Raw genomic sequence first — 24,280 nt, forward strand, 5'->3', positions numbered from 1 at the left:
TCCTGAAGAAAACCATAGTTCATAAGTTTTATTTTCACTTACAGTTTTTATACATCAAAGCTAGTAGTTTATCTTTTCAGGTACTTCTTGAAACTTGCTTCAGTCTTTTAGCAGATATTAAGATAAATAGGAATATCTTTCAAGCATGTACTGACAGACAATAGCTACTTTTTAAAAATAACAGTATAAAAATTAAGACTGTTGCCAGTTGTAAGGAAAACTCAATAGGAACAGTTTCTTTCAGATAGCATTTTAATACAAGAATCTGAAAAAGGATTCATTCTCTTTTCCACTGATGAATATCCAAGTCTCACCTCAAATGAAACTTTCTGTGGAACACCTAGGTTCACATGTTTTAAAATGAAATCAGAAATATCTACTTCAGTCCCTGAGCAATCTCAGCTCAGTTGGGAGCCCTTTCAGATCAACTAAAGGGTTTTCAGAAGCTCATGACAAGATCAAAGCTAGCAGGCTTTGGGGATTTGGGGGTTTTTTTGTTTGGTTGGTTTTTTTTGATTTATTTATTTGCTTCATTTTGGAAAACTGAAAGCTAGAAATGCTTCTGTGTGGTTGATTTAAGCCAGCTATAAGTAGAGTTGACATAGCCATGAATAGCAGAGAGGATACTACTGCAGTAGCAGGCTAAGTAGGATCAAATTCCTCCTTGCCTTTCCCAAAACTAATGCATCAACTGGTTGCTTAATCTAGCCGTGGCAAAAAGGTTACAACCACTAACAAAAACTGAAGCAGGAGACTTTTTCGTAATTTTATTTTAAATGACCAGGTAGTGGCCCATTAACAGTGGATAGTCATATTTTCAGCTCCTATTTCAGTCTAGTTTCTACTTCACAGTATTGAATGTATGCTATTAAGGAATGACTAGTAGTAGTTTAACTTAAACATACAGAGTGCAGTTGTTAGGCACAGTATGATGCAGCATTTTTATATTGCTACGTTCAGTAATAGAGGTGAGCTATCTGAGCAGACACTTACTTATCTTGCCAGGATATTGTAAACTAGGGGGAGATTTAATCTCAGAGTTAGCAATGCTGGTACTCACCTAAATCAGAGAGGCAGATACAGAAGCCTGAATAGATAAAGACAGGCTGAGGATGAGTCAGCACCAGTTTGTACTTGACAAGAAAGAAACAACTCATTAGAATAAGTTTACTTCTTTTAGTACTGATTGACTGAAAGGAACTACCAGCTCCTCACATCTAGCAATTGAACATCTCCTGTGACTTCCAGCAGATTGATCTTTTCAAGCTGTTTAAAGCGATGCTTGTACTCCAGAGTGTGCACACCATTAATAGCAACTTTGAACTGATGGGCATCACAGAAGATTATCAGCTGAAAACAAGAAGAGGAACAGTCAAGTTTTAAGTTCAGTTAAGACAAGAAAAACAACCTGATGATCAAGCTTGGGCTCAAGCAAGCTCTGCTTCTGGTCTGAAAAATCCTTTCACAGGAAAGAAACAGAAAATGTGGTACTTCAACAAAATTCAATTAATTAAACTTAGTCCTGAGCACAGCTTGAATTACTTGCAACTACTTAAATCAGGGAGAGATGGCTCTCATCAGATCTTTGCTTCCTGTGATCCCACCTAATCCTAAACATTCAAGACATTAAGATGTAGGAATGCCAGTTTTGTAAAATCTGTATTAGTGGCATGACTTTTAAGCCCCGCTGCAAACTATTTTTGTGCAGAATTACAAGTATGGTGCTGTATTTCAGTTAATCTTACCTCAAAGTACATTCCTGGACTGAAAGGGAAATTGGCAACTTCCTTTTCTTCTTCTCCCCAGCTGTCATGGAGGTAAGAGTTTCTTACAAAAACTTCAGTCTTCATTCGGGGATTCAGATGTAATGCAATGTCCTCTGAGTCACTTGATTTCAGGTTTATAGCAAAGCTGGAAGACATTTTTTTTTTTTTTAAGTTTGTTATACCAAGAGTTTATAAATATGAGGCACTAATCCATGCTGTCTACCAAGCCTTTAACTGATACTCAGAGCTGTTCTGGAACCAGGGCTGTGATTATCAAAGAACCAAGCAGGCAGTTAACATGCAACTGCCTCCTTTGCACAGCAGCTTGTGCTGGAGGCAGCAAACATAGGACATGACCCTGACAGATCTGCTTTTTCCCTAACAACGTTCTGTTCATGCCTCAGCAATCTGGGGGAAGGGAAGAGCAAGGAGGCACTGAGCAAAGCTGACTGCAGTCAGTGCTGACTAGAAAGCAGTGTTCTCACAGGAACGTACCATGCTACACACGCCACCATCTCTTTCCCTTAACAAGGGCAGGCAATGGAGATGATTGGGAGGCTTTGTTTTACTGAAGTGACATTATTATATTCTTTCTGCTGACAAACTGGTTCAACTGTGTAAGTAAAGGTTTGAGGATTCTCTGTACATTTAAGAATGATAGGAGACCATTCATACGAAACAGTACTTTGTAGGCACAGTAGCTCTGCCCAGGCTGATGCACCCTGCAATCCCAGACGTGTCCACAGCACAGGATTCCTAACAGGGAAGCTCTAGAGAAGCGTGGTCGGAGAAAAGAGTGAGCCAAATTTAGAGAAGTGCTTCAACCTCTGGCAAAGACCCCACTGAGTCTGAAGAAACACTTCTCTCCAAATTAACTCCAGCTGTCAGATTGTTCCCTTCCTTTGGTGAAGCCTAGAACTGCTTACAGTCCAGAGAGCAACTGCCATATTTTGAAGCTATTAAGTTCTTTCTCGCTGAGAACTAGGAACACATACACCTGTGTCAACTGAGAGAAAGGCTTTATACAACTTGCAAACTCCACAAAAATCTGTATGTTTAAAGCAAACACAAAGAGCAGACAACTGACTGTGCTTTAACTAGCTCCTAACAGTCTCTTCATGCATATAAGCAAGAGCACTTTAAACATGCTAACAAGCTTTTCAAACAAACAAAAAAAAAAACCAAAATGCTACTACTTGAGTATTAAAGATCTTGTCCCATTTCAAGTCCATTCAGCTTTATTGATGAGATTTCTAGAGTTTGAGTTCTAGTAATAATTTGAACTCTAAGTGCTGTACAGCTGCTGGAAAGATTTAAATGTGTTCTGAGGAAGCAGGAGTGCAATGCATACACACACAATGAATAAAGAGCACACTTCTCAATCTGCACTAATTGCTTCATTTTTAGGCATGTTTCTGCAGAGTCAAAGACACCCTTCAAGCAAAGGGAATGCTGGAGCGCACACATTTGCCTAGCTCTGTTTTGACCATGTTGTGCTCCCCTTCCCCCACCCCCCTTTTTTTTTTAAATCACATTGATAAGGTGCCTTCTTTGCAATCCGTCATTCCTTCTTTGCTATTAAAATGATAGCTCCTACTCCCCCACCAGCTTTTATCCCTCAACTGTTGTCAGTTAAGCACCTTCATGCCCCTCATATGCCTGAGGGGATATTCCTAGATGCATTCAGAGGAACCTTGCAACATGCAGCATTTGAGCACGCTAGCAACCCATCTCATTAACTCACTCATATTCCATCTACTTCTGCCAATTTCCTTACTGTTGGATCTCTTTAGGATAAAAGTGATCCTTGTATTGCACGTGTGCACACTCACATGCCTTGCATAACAGAAATCCAAAACAGATGCACATAATCTTGTGAAGGATGCAGGTTTAGCAGGTAAAAAAAATAAAATCAAATCAGGTTTTATCTTCACTTTTCACAATGAAGCTGCTCTGTGAGTCATTTCTAAAGTAGTACCCCACAGGTTCCCAAGAAAACTGCACTTTAGTTTCAGATGACTCCAGATGCAAAGTTGCAAGTCAGTAAAGATACACTGAGGCAATGGAAAAAGCCTATTTCTTCTCAAGAGTAGCTTAGTTAAGGGCAAGGGTAAGGGGGGAAAAAAAACAAAAAACAAAAAAATCAGTAACTTACCTATTTGCATTTTTGTTCACTTCTCCTTTAATAGCAACTGTGTGTCCTGGACGAAGTGCAGAATTGAGTCTGCCAACATAAGGAACTCCCTGGAAGTATAATCGGGCATAATTTTGACTGCGACTTACTTTTTCAATATACAAGCTGAGCTTTTACTCTAGTCTGATCTATAATTACACATCTGCACCCACAGCGAAAGTTAGTCCTACCAATACATTCCTGGATACTAATACTGTGGTAAAGCTATACTGACATGAACACATCAATGTTTACTTTTCTTCCCCTAGATCTAGAACCTTGGGTTCAAAATCGACATAATCTACAGCTGCTTCTGCCACCACTAATGGAGGGGTGTTGCACTGGGGAAAAGCAACAACAAATGCCTTAATCCAGGGTCAGGACCTTTCTAAACACCAAAAAGGCCAGTACTGACAAACGCCAGATTTGATCTGTCACACAGATACTCCAACATAGTTTGCCACATTTGAGAAGCATCAGCTGATTTAAACAAGCTATCACAATAAGCATGAAACTCTGTGCACTGATTTCGGTTTGTAACACACAGTTATTCAGACACAAACACTCATGCACAAACAGACCAACCTCTTCTTTCTGAAAGCTTCGGTTATACTTCAGAAGAGTAAGACTCATGCTAAGTTTGTAGTCCCACAGTTGCCTAAGTACTAGAAGTAAGGTCACCGAGTATTCAATTCTCCAGGTACTGGTTCATAATGGCAGATACTGCAAGTATTTTATTTGTGTTTTTTATTTTGGTCAGGGAAAAGGAGCAAGCAGGAGATTTTTAGCCTATTTTTTTTAAAACCACCATTTGCAAATGGCAGTATTTCCTATTATTTGGTTTTAGAAAGAGGATTGAAGGAAGTAGAGCATCAGCTGACAAGGCAACCAAAATCACAGCCCTCACTGCAGCTCTGGCTTCTCCACAAACTCTACTTGTACGCATTCCTGGCTTCCAACCCCTCTTCAGTTTGAGGAAGGTCCTTACTCAAACCTGGCTACTAGATGCTGGATACTGACCACCTGTACAGCTTTTTGCAAAAAGATGAGCACTCACTCTGCCTAGGCTCCATGCTAGCTGGGTGCAAGTTCTGACCCTAAGGTGCAATGTTTGCATCCAGCTATCTGGAGTGTATATATATGGTAGGCCAGATCTGTCAGCAAGAGGAAGATGTAGCCAGACAGGTTTGAACATTATATTGTGGATGAACAGGATGAAAATTTCACTCAGATATTAAAATACAGTATCTTTTAACTGGAGGTTGAAATGGTGGCTGCACATTTATCCAAACATGAATATCACACAAATACAGTATTTGGCACTTCTGAGTTTAACAGCCTGACTTACTAAGCACTATACATAAAAGTTTTGGAGATACTAAGCACATTAAGATAAGGCAATTCAGTCTCAGTGTCTGCAAAATGCTTTTAACACAGGCTTGTTTTGCAAGTATTTCCCAAAGTTGAGAAAATGGAGCATGCTTATTTGAACAACACTTTTGGTGTTATTTGGTCCTTTAAATCTTTAGGTACCTCACTTTATATTCCTGTGTATGGCTGTGGATGCCATGTTTATCCTTTTTCCATATGCTTTAAGGAATAGCCTTACTTTGACTAGCAAGTGGAAAAGATGACTGCTCTCTATAAAGCCTCACTGATGATCATCTCCCAGTAGGTTCTCAATTCCCGTGTTCTGTGCATGCTGCTTCTTGAATAACTGAGATGTTTCTATCCTCCCCCCCCCCTTTTTTTTTAAACTCTTCACATTTGCTATACATCTACATGAGACACTTACAAACTGTGAATCATCTGGCATTTCCCCCTACAAAAGAAAAACAAATATTAACTAGATTATCAGACAACAGGAAGATTCATTTAACCTTCATAAAATCATACATACATTTTCTGTGTTTATCTTTGTTATTCCTAGAGATGATGGCTGACTGCCTTGTAAAGACTGCAGAAAAAAAGAGATATTTAGAGATCGCTGCTAACATGACAGAACTCTAACATAAAAATTGTTTTAGAAACATACATGGATCTGTGCAGTTTTGAAGGGTGAAATATTAACATGGAAATGTAGGATTATGGTCAAGAAAAGATAGCCAAACCCCCACAAACCAAGGAAATATCCTGAAGATCAATTAGTGAAGCCAAGCAGATTTCTAAAGATGACCTCATTACAGTTTGAGTCCTCATTCAACAATCACAGCACCAACTGTTAACACCTTGGCACCTGAGGGTACCCACTCAGCTTTCCTTACTGGGGTAGGAATACCAGGAGGGCTGGTCCATCCAGAAATGGGACCTCAGAGGAACCCCGAGATTCCAGGCAGCCCTCTGCATCCCAGTCCCTCCCCAGTGCACAGGTAAATTCTGGCCTAGCCTTGGCAGATCATATCTTCAGCTTGTTTATTTCAGTACAACTCATCCTCTTCCTCTTCAGAATAGTACACTAGAAGCAAAAGTAAAAAGGAAACAACCACTCTCTCCTTTCCTCTCTTCCCCAAAGGATACATGATCAGCACCACAGACTAAAGCAACACTTAACTTTGTTTTGTGCTTGGGATAGAAACCAACCTCTAGCATCTGCTTGCCCCCAAGCTCTTCTTAGAATCAATCCTCCAAGACTGGGATTTAGACAGCTTTAGATTACCAATACGCTGACAACATGCCCAAGGTCAAGTGATGAGGCTCAAACAAAGAATCAGTATATAGGGCTTACAACTGATCAGCAAGTAGATGCATCTTTAAAACTCAGGCTCAAATCTTCACCCTCCTTCAATACAGTTATTAGTCTGCTGATCTGTTAGACCTGATGCTTGGCAGCAAGAGACCTAAGCTTTGTCCACACTGAAGTGAGACTGGAGCAGAAAAGACTGAGTATTACAGAGGAGTAGGTAGGCTATCTCACTGAGTGGAGGTAAGGAAGGAGGGTGGGATAACGTGATCATCCATCTTCTGTACCTCCCTGGAATTTACCACCTTCTGCTTCAGATTACAAATCTCACCATTTCAAAGCAGAAGGAGAAAAGCACAGGAAAGAGCAAGATGTTCAGTTCCTTCCTATTGGTTTACTTTCTCCAGCAGACCTGGCAGCTTTGCTCAGAGGAAGCACAGCATTGCCTACATTTCAAAGTCCTTGCAGCTTGGTCTGAGTGCAAGTCAAACCATAAGACCTTCCCCTGAGAAAGAAGGCTGCCCATCCCCCCATCCGACAAATATGCACACACTTCTAGTTATCACTTCATTCAACAATTCAGTCATTTTTTGTTGCAAAAACAGGGTTTTGCACACAAGTAGTTCCAGTTGTGGCTAAATACAGGCACTTGGAAGCACTGAATTCCTCGAGAGCTCATTTCAGAGCTTCTGAAATATCTGAAAAGACTAGTCCATCCCTCCAATTCCGCATCCAATATATTTTTATACCATCTCTCCTATTAACTTTGTAAGCTGTAGATTTTGTCATCCTTTCACCCTTAACCTCAAGGCTAAAATGGGGAGGCTCTTTAAATGACACTCACATGTTAAACTGGGAAGGAAGATTCCCCCGTATTGAATTTAACTGTGAAGCTGCTTTTGTTACTTCCGTTTCACCATAAATCCTATTCTGCACTTTCACAAGTTACAGAACAACAACAACAAAACTAAGGAGTCAGTTAGCTATATAACTTACATTAGAAATAAAATCTATACTTTTGATCCGCACTTTGCCATATATCCCAAGAGTATCTATTCTTTCAAGGCTAATTCTGTGGTTGTATAGCAGCAAGTGCTTCTCATTTACAGTCACCTAAAGAGACAAGAAACAAAATGAAACAAAACAGGAAAGTGCCATTAAACATATATTACACCATTCATATATCAAATTATCTGCATGCATCTCTATTCTATTTTATTCTGTTTTGGTACAAATGCAGGGAGTATTTCAGAAGATTTAGAGCAACTAAGTTCAGCTCATCCATGATTCAGCCTCTCTCTTTCCACTCACTACGAGGGAGATTTGACTATACTAAATGTTGCATTTCCCTCCTTTTGTTTCCATCACCCAATCACTTGCCAACATGGTACGACCAATCGGACAGAATCTACGTTACTGCAGTCTAACAGAACAAGACAAATGCACCTCAAATTGTTTTCTCCAAGAGAAGGACCATCCTACGCTGTTCTTGCAGAAGTTTACTGTAAGGTCAGCCCTTTGCACATAAAAAGGGAGGAGGTGGAGTCAGCCGCCATGGCAGGAAGTTTTTTGTCTACTCAGGCAACTTTGAAGGAAACCATGCAAAGGGAGAGGTCTGATTTACTTTGCACCTCTTTAAAGAGGTTTCTAACCTTCTCTGTAATTAGACTGTACCTTTGTAACAGAGAAACCAAGGCTTACCATTATTTTGTACATATAGCAAATATCTCTGTCTATTAGCCTGACAGCTGGCTAAGGGGAAAAAGAAAGAAAATAACAACAAAAACTACAGCCCAAGCTCACCTGGAATTTATCCTTCAAAACCACGATGACGATTTCAAATGACTTCCCCTTTTGAAAGGGCATCTTATAAGTGATCTCCTCCCAGCCCCATTTTTCCTTGTCCAGTGTGTTGCAAACAATGCAGCCAGACCTTTTGAAGCGGGGGTTGAAATGAAAGGCCACATCAGCACGAGGCTTTATGCTACTGCCACACTGGAAATCCACCTGGAATCTAAACATAAAAAACAAGTCAAACCACATTGAGCTCAGTCTATCTAGAAAACACCTTCAAATTCAATGCAAAAAGCACTTAGTGTTTTACTATTGAACCTCAGGACAGGCAGACACAAGGAGTGTTGCTGGATAAGAAAAAACAAATCTTTGTCTAATGCCTAAACATCTCCAAAAAGTTCTCCTGTGATTCATTGCAATGAATTGAAAGATTTAAGCATTTACTTAATGCTCATCCTTCATACCATCTGAGCTTCTCACTTACTGTGTTCATCACCTTCCCTCCCATCATGTTCCTAGGTAGAATAACCAAATTCAGAAATGAACTTTGGGTCAAGTCAGGGAACAGAATCCCCACACTGTGCCGTAAACAGTAGAGTTCACATCTCCTCATCCCACTTGTTAAGACAATTCCTTCAAGGAACACATTCAATTATCAGTTTTGTTAGCCTCAGCAAATCTCTTCAGAAATGCAGATATATGCAATGAAGGGGACAGGGGAGCAATAGCCAGAGCAGGCAAATCAAGAAAAGACAAGAGAGGATCAGCAGAATGCAAGCAGCAGCTTATCCTCCAATTCTCATCATGAATTTTTGTATTCTCCATCATGCTACCACAAGGATTTAGAACAAGTCTTTATTTGAAATCACAGGCAGGACCCTGGAAACATTTTCATTCATTATGTTTGCTCACACGATTGCATTGTGAAAAGCGACACCTTAGTCATTACCTGTCTGCATCATCAGGAACACTCCCATGTATTACAACCAGCTCTCCAGGAACAAGGCCACCAAGAATTGTCCCAACGTAGGGAATGATCTAGAAGAAGTGGGGGAAAAAAAATTCGAAATAACACGTTAGGATCAAGGCAAAAAAACAAAGTAGTTTTTAAAACAATATTCTAATACTTCATTATGTGGTAGTCTAGCCCATTAAAGGAAAGACAACTAGCATTTCATGTAAAAAACACTAGAACAGCATTAAGTACCTGCCATAATGGAAAAGAAAATCCCAGGGGATTTTTATCTATGGAAACCAAATTTTTCAGGTAAAATTAAAGTTTACAGCTTCCATTCCTAGCCCTCAAATGAAGAGTGGCAACACTTTACTGCCTCACTTTTATGAAAGTTTGAAGAAGATTCACATCAAATTAGGTCATTTCCAAGGGCTGACTATTAGCAGCCCTTTGCTGGCAGCAGAAGGCAAACTGTCCCACCCCTCCACAACCCTTCTGACACCAGACCACACCAGCTGCCTTTCTGCTTGTTCTTGCTCCCTTTGGAAAAACAGTGATGGGAAGAGGAGAAGAGACTATGGCAGAGAGCAGTGTGCCATCTTAGTAAAAACTGCACAACAAACACAGGAAAATACTTCATTCTAATGAACTGTGAACTGCAGGGCGCACTGAAACAGCCCATTCAGGAATCTCAGTCTTAATGGTATTTGCAATTTGCAGTCTGTGTCAGAGCAACAGCCTTGTCTATTTTCTCTTCCTTATTAATAGCTGGAGAAGGTAACGCATACATTATGCTAAACTGAAAAGGCAACATGGTAGGAGTTGTTAAGCCGTATGAGGAGATACGTCAGTTAAAACAAAATTTAAAAAAACCCACACTGGCAACATGGCTAATGACGACACAGCTTCAGACATGCAGACAGACACGCCACCTTGACTACCTCCTGGAGCACCAAGCACTTCAGTGAGGGAAAGGGAGCCCCATAAGAGAAAACTGTGGAGGCCTAGAGGAAACTGTTTGGAAAGCACAGCTGTACATCTGCATCTCACCAGGTGAGATTTATATGGAAAAAGGAGGTAAGTGGTAGCAAGTGTTACATTTGCTCTGGTTAACAGACAAATTTCTGCTCAGGTTTCTTTTGCCCCAAAATGCATGAACTATGGAATTATATATAAAATTTTAGAACAACTTTGAAATGAAACATAAATTGTAAACAAGAGTTCCAGGAAATTAACAATGAAAAATGAAGAGATAAGAAACACTATTCTTGAATAAAATATTGGACCATAAGGGGGAAAGTTGCGATTTTTTTAATATACATATATAGCATCATGGAAAACAGGAAGGTGTTTGCTGACACCTATACTTGTGAATTTGTGAGGAGGAGAGGGGAGGGGGTAAATAACAGCAAAAACTAAATCCAGAGTGTTGTGTTAATATCTCTCTGCTCTCTTCTGCCAATAGATTCACATTCTTTCCTGCCCTCTCTCCCCTTCTCTTCTCAGCCACCCACACGTTGCACAAAACCTAGCATACAGTCAACCACTACATCAAGCAGAACAGATTTAAAGAACTTACTTCTCAAGTAATAGAAGCTTACAAGTGGTTAAGTTGTTCAAAGACTCATGTATTTTATTAGCTTAAGCATGCACAGTGGAAGAGGGGCAAGATGTGAAAACAAGTATTGAAAGTGAATGTCTAACATCTTCAGTTGCTTGCAGCTGTCCTAAGTCTTCATACTTTATCAGCACAAACAGCTCCAACTACCTTGAAGTAGACTCCCACAAGCACTTTAGAAACAAAGCACCTCAGGAAAACAAAATAAACACAGATAGAAAGGGAACAGGGACTGTTGCCTATTAAAAAGTTTATTCCATTAGTAGGGAAACTTTTGCTTACTACAGGCAAAAGAAGATATTAACCACACGCAACAAGAGCATATGGTATAGCCAATAGGTGTCACCTGAAGACCACTCCTACAAAAAGATCATTTTTAGTCATCTGGCAATCTTCCCTAGTGAATGAATAAAAAGGCTGAAATCCCTTTGCTTACTACTGGTAGTGTAGTAGCTTGGTTTCCTAATGAATAAGATGTACACAGGAGGCTCACAGTTTTATCTGAAGAATAAAAGAAAAGCATCCTGATTATTTTCTGTATTTAATACAGTTTTAACACACTACTCCTGAGTGGTTTGGAACTCTGTATACTGCAGTAGGGTAAGAAATAGCTGGTTCAGTCTCCAAAGACGAACCAATGAGAAACAGACAGACACAGGCCAGGGATGCTGGCACTAGACTACGCTAGTGGGTCAAAGTTACTTAGCCCTGGAGGAGCTGTGGCAAAAAGCTTCCTTACGCCCCAAAAGGATGTATTTATTCAAGAGCAAAGAAGGTTGTCCCATCAAGTCCTCAGAATTTCAGACATGGAATGCGAATGGACATAGTACAGCATTTCCCGGGTGTAATACTACAGACTTAATGAGGTTTTGTCATCATAGAATGCACATGTAATTTCCTTATGTCTTAAGGCTCTTCTCTGGGGGGAGGGGGGTAATTCTTCCTCATCCATTAAGAAGCAAAGCTTGTGACATCAAATGGTCCATCATCATCCCAGCTTTCTTCCAAATCTCCTAAAATTACCTTTGAATCTATTTGGCTAATATCAATCAAGTTTGAGAGGTCTCAAAGATAAAGTTACTGCTAATGTCTGCCAATTTGCATAAAACAAGAGGACAACAATTTATGGCCTTACCGAGGAAGAGGCTGGGATAACACAGCTTTTATCTAGCTCACTCTGTAGCAGGGAGTTGCCCCTTCAGGAGGGGCATAACATTTCTTGCCAGACAGGTGGAATAAAGGGCATAAGAGGGAAAGCAGGATTTTCTGGACAATTCAAAACCGTATGGTAGCGAAGAAATATATCACAGACCCAAATGTGTAAGAGAGCTCTTCAGTTCTACTGCTCATGGAACAATTCACTGAAACAATGAAAACTTCACAGACTGCTTCCCTCCATCCCTACTAAGTTTTATCTTGTGGTTTAGGTATACCTATACCATATAGCTACACAAAGAACAACAGCATGCCTGAACCTGTAGTTCAATGAAGGTCACACACACAATAGCTCAAGTAGTCTATCAGTGACTGAACCAGCTAGTTGGAGAGATTTTGTGCAAACAGCAAAGCAGTCAAACTCAAACCTGAAGTTTGGACAACCAGGTCTCATTTGGGGTTTGCTCTCACAGGCATTGTCTGCTCTGCTAATATCCCCACTACAAGGGTATCATGAACCCTCCCTACTTCTTTCCCTTCAGCTGGTTCAGCTGATTCAGGTGATAATCACAGAGCAGGAGGAAGGCACCTCTGGAGTCCAATGCCCTGCTCAAATGCAGGGTCAGCTAGAGCAGGTTGCTCAGGGCCTAGTCTTGAGTCTGTCCTGAGGCCGCTGGCACATGCCTTCCCAACTCTGCCTCCACACTCCAATCCCAAACACTCACTCTTATTCCCAGCCTAAGCTCTTGACCCCTCAAGCCCTAGTTTTACCCCACTATTCTCTCCAGTCTGGTCTTGTCACCCATCATAATCAGTCCCCTTGCAGCCATCAACTTTTGCTAAAGTCTTTCACTCTTTCTTACACAGAGAAATCTGTACTAAACACCTCCCAATCCCTCTCTTCACATCTGCTCTCCTCCCCCACGCAAACCAGGTTCCAATACCATCTGCCAGCTTTCACCCTCCCTTTTCTTTTGCAGTTCAGGCCTTCCAGCTTCTGGTCCATGTCCACACAGCTTTTGCCTCCTCTCCCAGCTGGGTTCTTGTCAAGAAGAAGGTTGAAGCTCCTTCCCTGTCACCCCTCCAGTCCATCTTCTTCACAAGCAGTGAGAGAACAAAAGGATTCAACAACCAGATTCACTGAGGGCACAGGACTGTATCAGAGCAAAACTGCAATAGATATGGAAGCCCTGTGCAGGCATGCACTGCTGTATACTCCACGCAGATTCTTTAGAGACTTTAACATTTTAGAAATGTTTCAGTACGGAATGTTAAAAATACTATTTTCTCCAGGCTCAAAAACTAACTTTTCTAAAGAGGCAACAAAACATACACATCCAGCTCATCCCTTTAGTCTCATGCCAATGTCAAGCCACTGCCCCAGAGCATGAGAATACTTGAGCTTTTCAGAGAAAGTCTCCCGATGCTAAACTTGGCTAACAACATCCTGTCAACTCCACTCTCTGCAACGGCTGAACTGCTGTAGCTCAAGTTTTCCACAAAATAAGTTCTAGTGCAAGATAAGACATCAACTACGGATAAAGATTCCAAGTTTAATTGTTCAGACTGAAGTTATAAGCACCAAAAAACAGTCTTAAGAGCTGCAAGACACCACCCATGTTTACAGAGAAATAGGACTGAAAATACTGCTTATCATATTTTTACCGGTGTTCCAACACATTCTGCAAGAATGCCAGACATCCACAAAAGCTGTGTATGAAAAAGCATTATCCTCCAAGGCTGAGAGAGCTTCCTTCCTGTTTTGGAGCTATTGTGCATTTAGTCTTCATTTGCTTATAGCACAAACTCTAAGCACCATCAGCTCCCAGCACCACCTGTAAGTTTCTTTCTCAAATACTTGAGCAATGCAAAGAGTTCTTGGTAACACTCATCACTCTCTGCAAACAGCATGAATGCTTTACTAATTATTGACATAAAACAGCAAAGTCCAATTTCCCAGAGGAGAAGCTGTTTATATGACAGGAGAGTTACCGGGTTATTGATTGTCTTCTGTGGCTCATCCGAGGACATCATCTTCCCTCCTCCAGTTTAAATCTGTCAGTTCTGTGTGACCACTTGTTGAACTGTGATTAGAAGTATCACTTGTCTGGCAGCACCAAAGCAGGGATCCCTTCAAAAAGCCAAAGCTTTTAATTAGAAAGAAGCAAAGTGAAACTACATGAAACAAAAGTGAAACCTTCAACGTATCCTGCCAAACAGCACAAGAAACAATACAAACACCCTTCCTTTCTTTCCAAGGAATTTGCTGGAGTTTAGTGATATGGAAATTAAAGGCTTGGTTAAATAACTAAAACACTACCCTAGCAAGGGACAGTGCACACATCTACACACAATTTTATCAGCAGCTTCCTGAGGGGATTATGTACACTGAGAGAAAATTCCCCACAAAAATCGTCATTGTACAGGAAACGTTGATGACTTGGAGCCCCTTTAGCTGGGCCTCAATAACTCTCCATTTGCACCTGACCCTGCCAGCAGCCAGGGAAAAGACACCCAGTACAAAACACAGTTTTTCAAGGTAAACAGCCATTTTGTTTCTTTCACCACTTTATGTCCTTTTCCCAAATTTCTCAAGGGAGACAAGCCCTAGAGGCAGAACTTCTTGATTTTTCCAGTTCTATCTTACATAAAGCTAAGAGATACTAGCCAAAGAAAGCAAAGGGTGTTTTCCATTTCTTCCTTCAACATACACAATCCTTGACCTCCACAAATAACTACAGGAGTCTGTAAGACTTGCATTAAATGCACAGCACTAATAAGAAATGAAATAACAGTTTGTGGGTATGTCTAGCTACACTGTAATTTCTTTAGCAAATTCTCTAAAGAAAGTGACCAAAACTCAGTACCCAACTTCAAAACTACTAGGCAATTATTTCTTGTACATTCTGGAGAGACATCTTAAGGTAGCATGCAAATTGTGGGAAGAAAAAGAGGCAGACAGGGAAGATGACAAAGGAGACAGTTGTCAAGCAATAGCAATGTTAAAACTGCTAGCAACATTTCAACATTTAACAAAACCAAAAAACAAACAAACAAACAAGACAACAACATGCAATCAAGAGTCAGTGACCTACTCCACAAGGACCTGGGATTAATCTTCTGAAATGATTCAACAATGGAGTGACCCATAGCAGCATCTGGTTTATCTTGTGGGGGATTAGGATCAGGAGGGCATTAACCCACCTACTTAAGTCCAGAGCCTAACATGAAGTTCAGAGAACATAAAGTGTTATACAATCAACCTAGACTGCATAACTATTTTGAGCCTCTCATGGGATACCACCACCAATTCGCAAACAGAATGTGTGAAGACAGCCAAGTTTCAGTATCTTCATTTTAAAAATGGGGAAACCAAGGCCAAAGCAAGCAACACTTCTGGCTACAGCATGGGAAAGTCTAATAGCAAATCAAGAAATGAAGCCCAAATTTACAGTTCAGTGTCCAGCAGCCCGCTAACTGAACTTTCTCTGGTCTGCAATACCAGTCTAGACCTCATTGAAAGGGCACCCTGCAACAGAAACAGCTCTAGTTGCATATGCCCAAACTTAAGCCCACCATTGATAGTTTTGGCAGATCAGGCGGCACTAGGGCAAAGTGATGGGGTTTTTGGTTTATTTCCTTTTATTAAAAAAGGAGGCCACAAAAACAAGGGAAAGCTGTAATGTGGGCACTATTTGACTGAACAGGAGATGGGTCTGCATCCGCAAGGTTTAGCTGTAACGTTTTAACAGAAGAATTACTGCAAGTAAACATTATGCCAAGTCCTAAAACCACAACATTACACAGTGAGGGTTTTCTAATGATATTTTAGAATTAAAAAAATACATATACTTTCTTATCAATTCACAAAATACAAAGCCTCTTCAAGAAGAAGAAACAGGAAGGCCTACCATCAGCTGTGACATTATCACTTTATGACATGCAGAAAATGTCTTTTGCAAGGAAAAAAACATCAAGACAGACTTTATAACCAAGGCTAAATTTTGTATCAAGGCAAACAAGGCTTCTGCAAGAAGAATAAGCGAGACACTTTCTGGGTATTCTTAAACAATTCAAGTAAAAAACACCAGCATCCTCTCCAGCTGTAAATCCAATGCTACAACATGCAAAAAAAAAAAATTAAAAACCCACAGAACTACAGGAGTAGTTTCACCAAGAACTACAAAATTAAAGCTTAATAAAGCCTCAAATCATCCCAAAACACTCGCAACTCCACAGAACGTGCCCTTCGCCTCGGCGCCTGCAGCCGAGGGAGGAACCCCCTCGGTTAGACGCAAATGGGGCAGGGGGGAATCACTGTTATTATTTTTAACCCCCATTTTCCCCCTAAAGCCCCTTTAGGGACTGCCCGTGTCTGTGTAACTTACCTCCGTCACTAGCAGCACCCGGACACGGCCGGGCCGAGGCCGGGCCGCGCAGCCATTGCCCCCGCCCCGCCAGGGGGAGCTGCCACCGCTCCGCCCCGCCCCACGGCTCCTCCCCCCGTGTGCCCGCTGCGACGTCACCGCGCGCGGCCCCCTCCCTCCTTTAAAGGGCCAACGGTCGCCCGTTACCCCCCGTGCCCTCTCAGACGCGGGCCAGGGCCGGTTATCCCTGAGCTCCCGTTTCTCTCCCTTCTCTTCCCAAAGGAATAAAAGCAGATTCGACCTGATGCCAGCCATGCCCCCGGCCCAGCCCAGCTACTCGGCCACCTTTCTCCGCTTCTCACCCCCTGTCCGCTGGCAGTGAGAGAAACCAGCTCACTGTCTCCCAGTGTGTCCGAGAGAGGCAGCATTTAACAGTCTGAAATGTAGGCCAGAGGCAGGGCGGTGATGATTTCCCCTGGCAAAATGGAGGAAACGTGATCACGAGGAAACAGCGGGGCCCTGGCGGCCGTGGGGGTCCCTCTGGCTCACCTCCCCCCACACCGCAGGTGCCAGGCCCTGGGGGGGCAGCAGGGCTGAGAAAGGGGCCACTCTCCCCTTTGGGGCTGCTGTGAAGAGCCCGTTCCCAGGCATGCGGGCTTCCCAAACAGCAGCAGAAATAAATCAGCAATATCATTTTGTGCCCCCAGTGGGATAATGATTTAGGCAATACGTTAGATAACAATGGAATAACTGATCCAGCTTTTCAAGTTTATCATGCTTGTCACTAGATAAGCTCAGCACAAAGAGCCATGAACTAGACTTACAGGTGGTTTAGTTTTCACCAAACCAAGTAAGTTTCCACCTAGGACTTAACTTTGTTGAGACAAGAAGCAGACTTGAAATGACAGTGGAAATACTTTACAGACACCTCTCGAGTGTCGACCCAGCCTCTGTTATTAACCTAACTGCCATGCGTTGACATCTTCCTGTATGGAAAATGGAGACGCTTTCTGAGAAAAGGACCTAAATCTTTTACCACAGTGCTACATCACAAGTCAAAATATTCAAAGATCACAATGTTCTTAGTTTCGTTTTAAAAAGCTGAACTTACTGAGAGGATAAAAAACTGTGAGACATGTCAGACATCCATCCTGCTCTGTGAGCTTGCTTTACGCCCTGAAACAGCAAACTGTGCACCCAGCCTATGAATCATGCTGCTTCCTTTAACCCATTTCTTCCCTTTGACCAACAGGATTTTATTTTGGAAATAAAGGGCATTAACAACAGTTTTTTTGCACAAACACTGTCTGTCCTTCCTCCTACATTTTTCTGGTTGTACAGTTTAGTAAGGATCCTGGTAGATCTTTTTGTAGAAAGGTAGCTTGGGGTACAGAATGGGATTCAGCAACAACGGAATACCAACAGCTTGGCTAATGGGAGTAACGCGTTCATGTGTAGGCATGCAGGTTATATTTGTCCGAAGCCAAATTCCTTCACATGAGATCCTATGTGAAATTTTATTGCTTTCAGATGGCTACGATGAGAGCAGTAACAATATTCTGTTATATTCTCTCATAGGGAGAAAAAAATAGAGCAATCATCAGAGAAAGGAAAACTAGGTTGAAGCGTGAATTCAGCAAAAGCTCCAAAAAGACAAGTTACAAAACCTGCAATGTTTTGTGATATATCCACAGAATCCTGACAACAGATTCTTTACAAACCTGAATTATTACAACGCCCCTTCTAAGGCAAAGAAATGGAAGAGATGGAAAAAATAGCTTGTCTCCAAACTATATCCATCCAGACAAACTCCAAATCCCCCAGCAAGTGATAAAATCACACTGTAGCTAAGTTGAAAGAGAAAACTAGTTTGCATCCCTCTCACATAACATTTTTGCAGCAGAGAACAGAGAGAACATTGCATAGAACTAGATTATTCCAGTTTTGCTTTCCTCTTTTGTTTGGCAAAATCCACAAGTTTCCATTATTCAACTGATTAGGAAATGTAACTTAATTTTGAACTTTTGACTCTAATTCCTGGTAAGGTTTGATTCCCACAACATATGTCATAGTCTGTCTATAAATAGGTGTTTTTGGCTTCACAGCTGAGATGTAGTCTCTTCCCAGAATGATATACACACTAAAAGCTTAGTTGAAGGTACACAAGAACATCTGACACTCCAGGAGAGAGTTGAGGAGTCATATGTGTAAGAAATTACCAAATTAGACTGCACAATGATAGTACTAGAAAGTGCTTGGCAATTACAATTTGTTCCAGGAAACTGAATTACTCTAGCTTTTTACTTAGGGAATGTATAGGAGTTTTATTCATTATTCATACTTCTTATTGAACTCAACTTTAAATTCCTTTCTCTTTGTAGAGACTGCAAAATACAGCAATATCATAAATGACAGGATCAGAATTTAGAGTGCTTTTTCCCCCAAAGTGCCTTTGACCTTGTCTTCTCCTCCTTAACTTCTTACCTAGTATTTGTCAGCTAATTCCAAATTCTTAGGTGAGATAAAGTCCTTTTGGGGGGTTTCAGTAAGAAGAAGCAGAATAAGGACTGGGGGTACTCGTGGTAGAAGTAGGCAGTGCATTAGCCATTTCATTTTAGTCATTTTCTCATAAAGAAATTGAAAGAAATAGAGTTTTGTGATCCAGTTTTTTCATGTTGTGTGTCTGAGGACCAATATAAGTGTTACCACAGGACACTGATAATCTTCTTTAATCCAGAGCCACAGCTACATACCACATTCCCTCCCACATTGCTGAATATCACAGCACCTCGCAGTCGTTGGCACTGAATATGAAGTTCCTTTATCTCTGCACACCACTTTCACATACTCAGTACCCTAGCCCTGGCTTCTAAGATTACAGCTAAAAATATGTATTTTAATTGATAGATAACCATAAGCAATATATAGTTGAGATCCTCATACTACTTTGACATAAGGACAGGACAGACCCCTAGATTAATGTCTAGCATGCTGTTGCTTTAAGCAACCACATTTCACATCTCCTCCACAATCTGGTGTATTATCATTGTTTGTCAGGGCCCTGAGGGCACTGACAGTCCTTACTGGCCCTGACCAGCCTCTCCTGAGGCCTCCCCCCACCCTGTCCATGGGCCCAGGACCCCATTTCAGCTCAGCCCGGGGCCATCAATCCCTGCCTGAGCTATGTCAGAGGAGCATCAGTCTCCAGTTCAGTCACTGTCAAGCCCATTCCTGGCTATGGACCCCATTAATCCAGACCCCCAACCACGGACTGATTTCCTGGCTTGACCGTGGCCCTGCTTTGTCACTATGGACTTGCCCCACAATCACTGGGTCTGATCCTAACCCTGACCTGTGTATTGACTTCTTGACTTGACCTCAGACCTGCCTCATCACCATTATACTGCCTTATGATGTGGACTCTTGGTTGGACATGGCCACCACCTCCAGGCCTGCCCTGCTCCCTCACTTGGATACTGCAGGACTGGGTCCTGGCCAGCAAGGCCCCTGCCCTGGCAGCCCTGTCACACCCCCCAACTCCTGGCTCACCCTCCGTTAGGGAGCAGCCAGCCTTTGCTGCTCCCTGACAGTGTTTCCTTAAGTCTAAAAAAATCTCATAAAAGGAGAGTTACATTGCGCTGGCTTCTCAACTCAGTCTTTTATCTGTCTTATGTGGGTTCTCTGCAAATGGTAGCAAGCTAAATATTTAAATGCTTGAAATGTATACCTTTAAATTTTTGCACCATGTACCTTATGAAGCTTACCACTTTAAGGAGGCCATCTACACAGCAAAGTGATCTGAAGCCATGAACATGCTAACATGCAACATCAATGTTAAATCAAGAGATCCACAAAAGAAGGTGGCCTAGTCTGACATTATTATGTGGCTCTTCCTTTCCCACTCACAAGCAGTGAGGAAGGAGCATCTCACATGACACGAATGAACAGGCTTGACCATCCCACCCTGAGCAGAGGAGCACACATTTTCCAGGCACTGTAGTAATAAGAGCAAAAAAGATGAAGGACATAGACCTTTCCTGAGTCTACCAAACCTTTAGTAGGTTACAGTTAGTTTGTGAAGCTTGACCACGATGATGGAACTTCTATCTTCTTATGCATATCAGCATTTTGTCTTCTTGTACCTTTGTTTGATTATCATAGTTTTACATTGTAAAGTAAACATTTTCTCCTCTTCAAGTCTTGTCTAGTGATAGAGCTGACTGATTGAACACTTGCTACAACCACTGGCTGTACTGAACCCATAATGCAAGGGAAGATTGGCAGGCTCCAGCTGATCATCCTCCAGTATATTGTGGGTATCCCAGAAATCTTCAAAGACTCTGAAGAGCTTTTGTGTATGCAACACAACTGCAAAAAGACTTTCAGCTGAGCATTAGCTTAGGTGGCTTAGGGACAGGATGATGATGAGAGAACCCCCAAGACTGAGGGGAGGATCATCACAAACTCTCCTCTACAAACACTGAACAACTAGGAATTTTATTTCCTATCAACAGTGGTTTCTATTTGCAGGTTGTGAATCTGTTTTCTAGCTCACTACTCTGAGATAGATTCCTACTTCTCTTTTCTAACTTTAGCACATACTCATGGCCTTTTCATGCTCTCTAGTTCTTGCATCCTTCCCTCTCTCACTGCCCATGTGCCCAAAGACAGCTCAGTTTTAGCAGCTGCCCTGTTGCCACATCTGCCAATGTGACAGAACAGAGCTACTTGTTTATACCAAGCTCCCTGAAGTCTTTACTCAATACACCATGTCAATGTATATAGTAGTACTAAGTTTCTTTTTTGTAGGAAATAACTGCTATGTTTTCCTTGCTTCCTTCCATCACTTTACCCCAACTTCATGTGACCAGAGAAACTTTCTAGCGCCAATCACACACACACACATATCCACACTGTAGTACTTCAGTAAGTTGTGGCAGACTGACAGACCAAGTGTGAGGAGGACAGGGGTGAGTACATTGACTACCACTTGGGAATTGCATTAGAGGGAAGAGCAAGACAAAGATTCATCTGCGAGACTTGAGGACTATGTCTAGGCAATTAAATGGACCTAGGAACGTTCTCCAGTACTGAGGCCAACTTGCCCAGTCTGGCCTGTGCATCGTTCACTCCCCCTCACCCATGCACCAGCCTGTCCAAGGGTACTGGTTGTGGCACCCTGAGGGTGACCTGGAAATATTCACAGACAGGACCAGGCCACAGCTGTGATGCCAGAGACCTTGAGAAGCTGCCCTCCATGCAACAAGGAGAGGAGGGGGAACCCCTTCCTCTCTGCAGGTACCAACCTGCATGGGGTCTGGGTGGCACAAGCTCTGCAATCTTGGATCACGCAACCATATACTGACAAGCACAGGCTACACACTTGCATCAGCAGAACCCTGCCAAACCTCTGGGGCACAAGCATTCAGCCTGCCAACTGCCACAAAGCAGACTGGAGATGCAGACTGGATGCCAGCATGGCCAAAACTGTGCACATTACCTTGCACATAAACCTTGCATAAGCTTTGCTAGGGCTCTGGCAAGTCATTTTGATAGTATTAATTGCAACAGGACTGGGAAACTCCAGCTCCTGCACACTAAGAGACAGTGCAAAGACAGACATCCATGAGGCTACCTGTGCTCATCTGGCTCAGGACCAGTTTCCCCACAACTGCTCCAGCAGTAATCCATTTAGTTTGACCTTTAGAGTAGCTAAAAAGAAAAAGAAAAAAAAAAAAAATCCAGCTTCTCTCCTTCGCTCTACACTCCTCATGCAGGCAGCCTTCAGCAGTCTCCTTGAACCTGCTCTCACTGTGTGCTCACACAGAGACAAGCATCCTCTGCCACCTCTTCCCTATCTCTGGCCACAGCCTCTCACTTGAAGAGCCACAGGGCTGTTGTTGGGTACTGGCCCCCTCTCACTCGCTGAGCTTGGTGTTTTCCCTCCCCGACGTCTTTCCAGTCTCCATCTTATGCACACAGATGGTTCTCTAAAAGACTTTGTCCTTCCCCAACACAGCTCATGAACACAGGTCACCACCACCACCAGGGCTTGCTGGTACTCTCTCTTCCTTCCCATCACCACCTTGGTCTATGCCAGATCTACAGTCCCCATCACTCCACAGAAATCCTCCAAAACTCCCCAAAATGGAAGGCCTCAACACTTCGCAATCCCATAAAGAGGCCTGCCCTGCAAAAAAATACTTCAAATAGTGGGCCAGGGGCACCGTGCCCTGCCCTCTACCATCACTTCCCCTAATGCAGCAGGCATGCTGCCCTGGGACCCCTACCACCACACCAGCAGGAGAGCTTGCGGAGGGGGAGCAGGCCATGCTGCCTCCTGCCAAACAGCTGGGTGTCTTAAGAGCTGTGAACACTGTGCCCTACTGGAAGCCCCAAATCCTGGGGAAGCCCCTGTGGTGAGCTCCAAACCTCTGCTCCTTCCCTGGATCCAGGGCCCATCTTATTCAAGGGTCTGGGTGGCACCTACCTTCCTCCCAGGATGCCAGCAGTAATGTGGATCTTCCCTCCCTGTTGTGCCAGACCCACACAAATCTCAGGTAACCCAGATTAGTCTGGCTGTGAGCTGGGGTGGTGCCAGGGAGCAGCCAAGGCTTGGCAAGAGCCGATCCAAAAGGGAACAATAATAACCTCTTGCCTTTGGGGTGGCCTTGGGACTGTGCTAGGAGCATATTTCAGGGCTCTGCCTGTAAACCAACCAAGTTCACTTTTGCTGGCTGTGCATGCTGGGTCCAGCAGTGCTTGGGAAGGCTTGATGCAGCTGTGTGCAGGTTTAGGTAGCACAGCCCTGGTTTTGGTGTCTGCCTGAGAGATGGGGAGGGTTGGCAGAGTTGTGCATCACATAGCTACTGCAACAGCACTGTAAGCACAGCAGGGACTGCCTCTGCTCTGACAGCAGCCAGGTGTTGCAGTCTCCAGCCATTGCTGCTTGAATCAGCTGCAGTTGCTGTGGGAAACCGTCTGCTGAGGCAGTGACTGTTTCTTCCCCCTGCAAAGCATATTCCCCAGCATCTCTTTGATGCCAGCTATTAAACCCCCCTTGGCACAGATGCCACAGGGCATCTGGCCAGAGCCAAACCTACCCTCAGCCCTGCAACAGCCCCACACACACCACAGCCAAGCCTGCCACCTGCTCCCAGCCCCATATGGCTCCCTTTTCTCTCTGCCAAGGACTGACAGCTACCTCCAGTGGAGAAATTGCTTTGCTGCCCTAGGGCAGTGGTGTTGCAATTGGACACCAAGGGTGTATTCAACATGACTTGGGGAGGAGGGATGTGCACGAATACGGTTAGAGGACCACACTAAAGTGGCCCATTCTGCCTACTGGAACCATTTCTTGGGCTGGGTTAGCTCCTGAGCCATCTTCAGGTCATATCTGAGAGACTGCAGCTACGCGAGGCCAATCTATGTCAGAGACCCCATGTCAGGCATATGCCCCAGCAGTCTCTAATTTACTAGTGCTAAAGTAACTATGAAGCCCCAAATTTAATTCAATTCCTTATACTCCCACAAGCTTCCCCAAGTAAAACCCTTCACTTCCTCTATGCCTTATGTTTCCTCTTTAAATCCCCCATTACAGCCTAACCATGTCTCCTCCTAGCAAGGCACGTATCCCTTGTAACCAGACCTGGCTGCAGTTTCCTAAGCTGATTGCATCATTGTTGCTTACATCGAGTCTCTGAAGTGCAGTCCCAGGAGCAGACCCTGTAGTCTCCCAGGGATGAGGAGTTTCTGAAACCTGAAAATCTTAT

General features: G+C 42.9%; 1 protein-coding gene across 3 annotated transcripts; it reads right to left on the bottom strand.

Moving 5' to 3' along the window:
• Window positions 1-3: 3 nt before the first annotated feature.
• On the bottom strand, window positions 4-16,613 carry LGALS8 (galectin 8). Of its 3 annotated transcripts, XM_013943964.2 has the most exons (10): window positions 16,530-16,613; window positions 14,134-14,272; window positions 9,363-9,451; window positions 8,423-8,633; window positions 7,616-7,732; window positions 5,840-5,896; window positions 5,735-5,761; window positions 3,922-4,010; window positions 1,746-1,911; window positions 4-1,350 (listed from the first exon to the last, which is right to left on the bottom strand). In XM_013943964.2, exons 2-10 carry the CDS (start codon window positions 14,173-14,175, stop codon window positions 1,201-1,203), a joined length of 948 nt encoding a protein of 315 aa, XP_013799418.2. In that variant the 5' UTR covers window positions 14,176-14,272; window positions 16,530-16,613; the 3' UTR covers window positions 4-1,200. The 3 variants fall into 3 exon arrangements, with proteins under 3 accessions (XP_013799418.2, XP_013799419.2, XP_067149468.1); XM_013943965.2 differs by lacking the exon at window positions 16,530-16,613 and having other exon boundaries at window positions 14,134-14,288; XM_067293367.1 differs by lacking the exons at window positions 5,735-5,761; window positions 16,530-16,613 and having other exon boundaries at window positions 14,134-14,288.
• Between the last annotated feature and the right edge of the window lie 7,667 nt (window positions 16,614-24,280).

This window comes from Apteryx mantelli, chromosome 3, assembly GCF_036417845.1.
Source record: "Apteryx mantelli isolate bAptMan1 chromosome 3, bAptMan1.hap1, whole genome shotgun sequence".
Lineage (NCBI taxonomy): Eukaryota > Metazoa > Chordata > Aves > Apterygiformes > Apterygidae > Apteryx > Apteryx mantelli.

Excerpts from the sequence above, each read along its gene's own strand:
- LGALS8 (XM_013943964.2), bottom strand. The coding sequence starts at position 14,175 with ATGATGTCCTCGGATGAGCCACAGAAGACAATCAATAACCCG. Across the intron at positions 9,452-14,133 it reads AGAAGACAATCAATAACCCG|ATCATTCCCTACGTTGGGAC; the intron begins GTAACTCTCCTG and ends CACTTCTTCTAG. Across the intron at positions 4,011-5,734 it reads TGCCAGATGATTCACAGTTT|GGAGTTCCTTATGTTGGCAG; the intron begins GTAAGTGTCTCA and ends TTATACTTCCAG.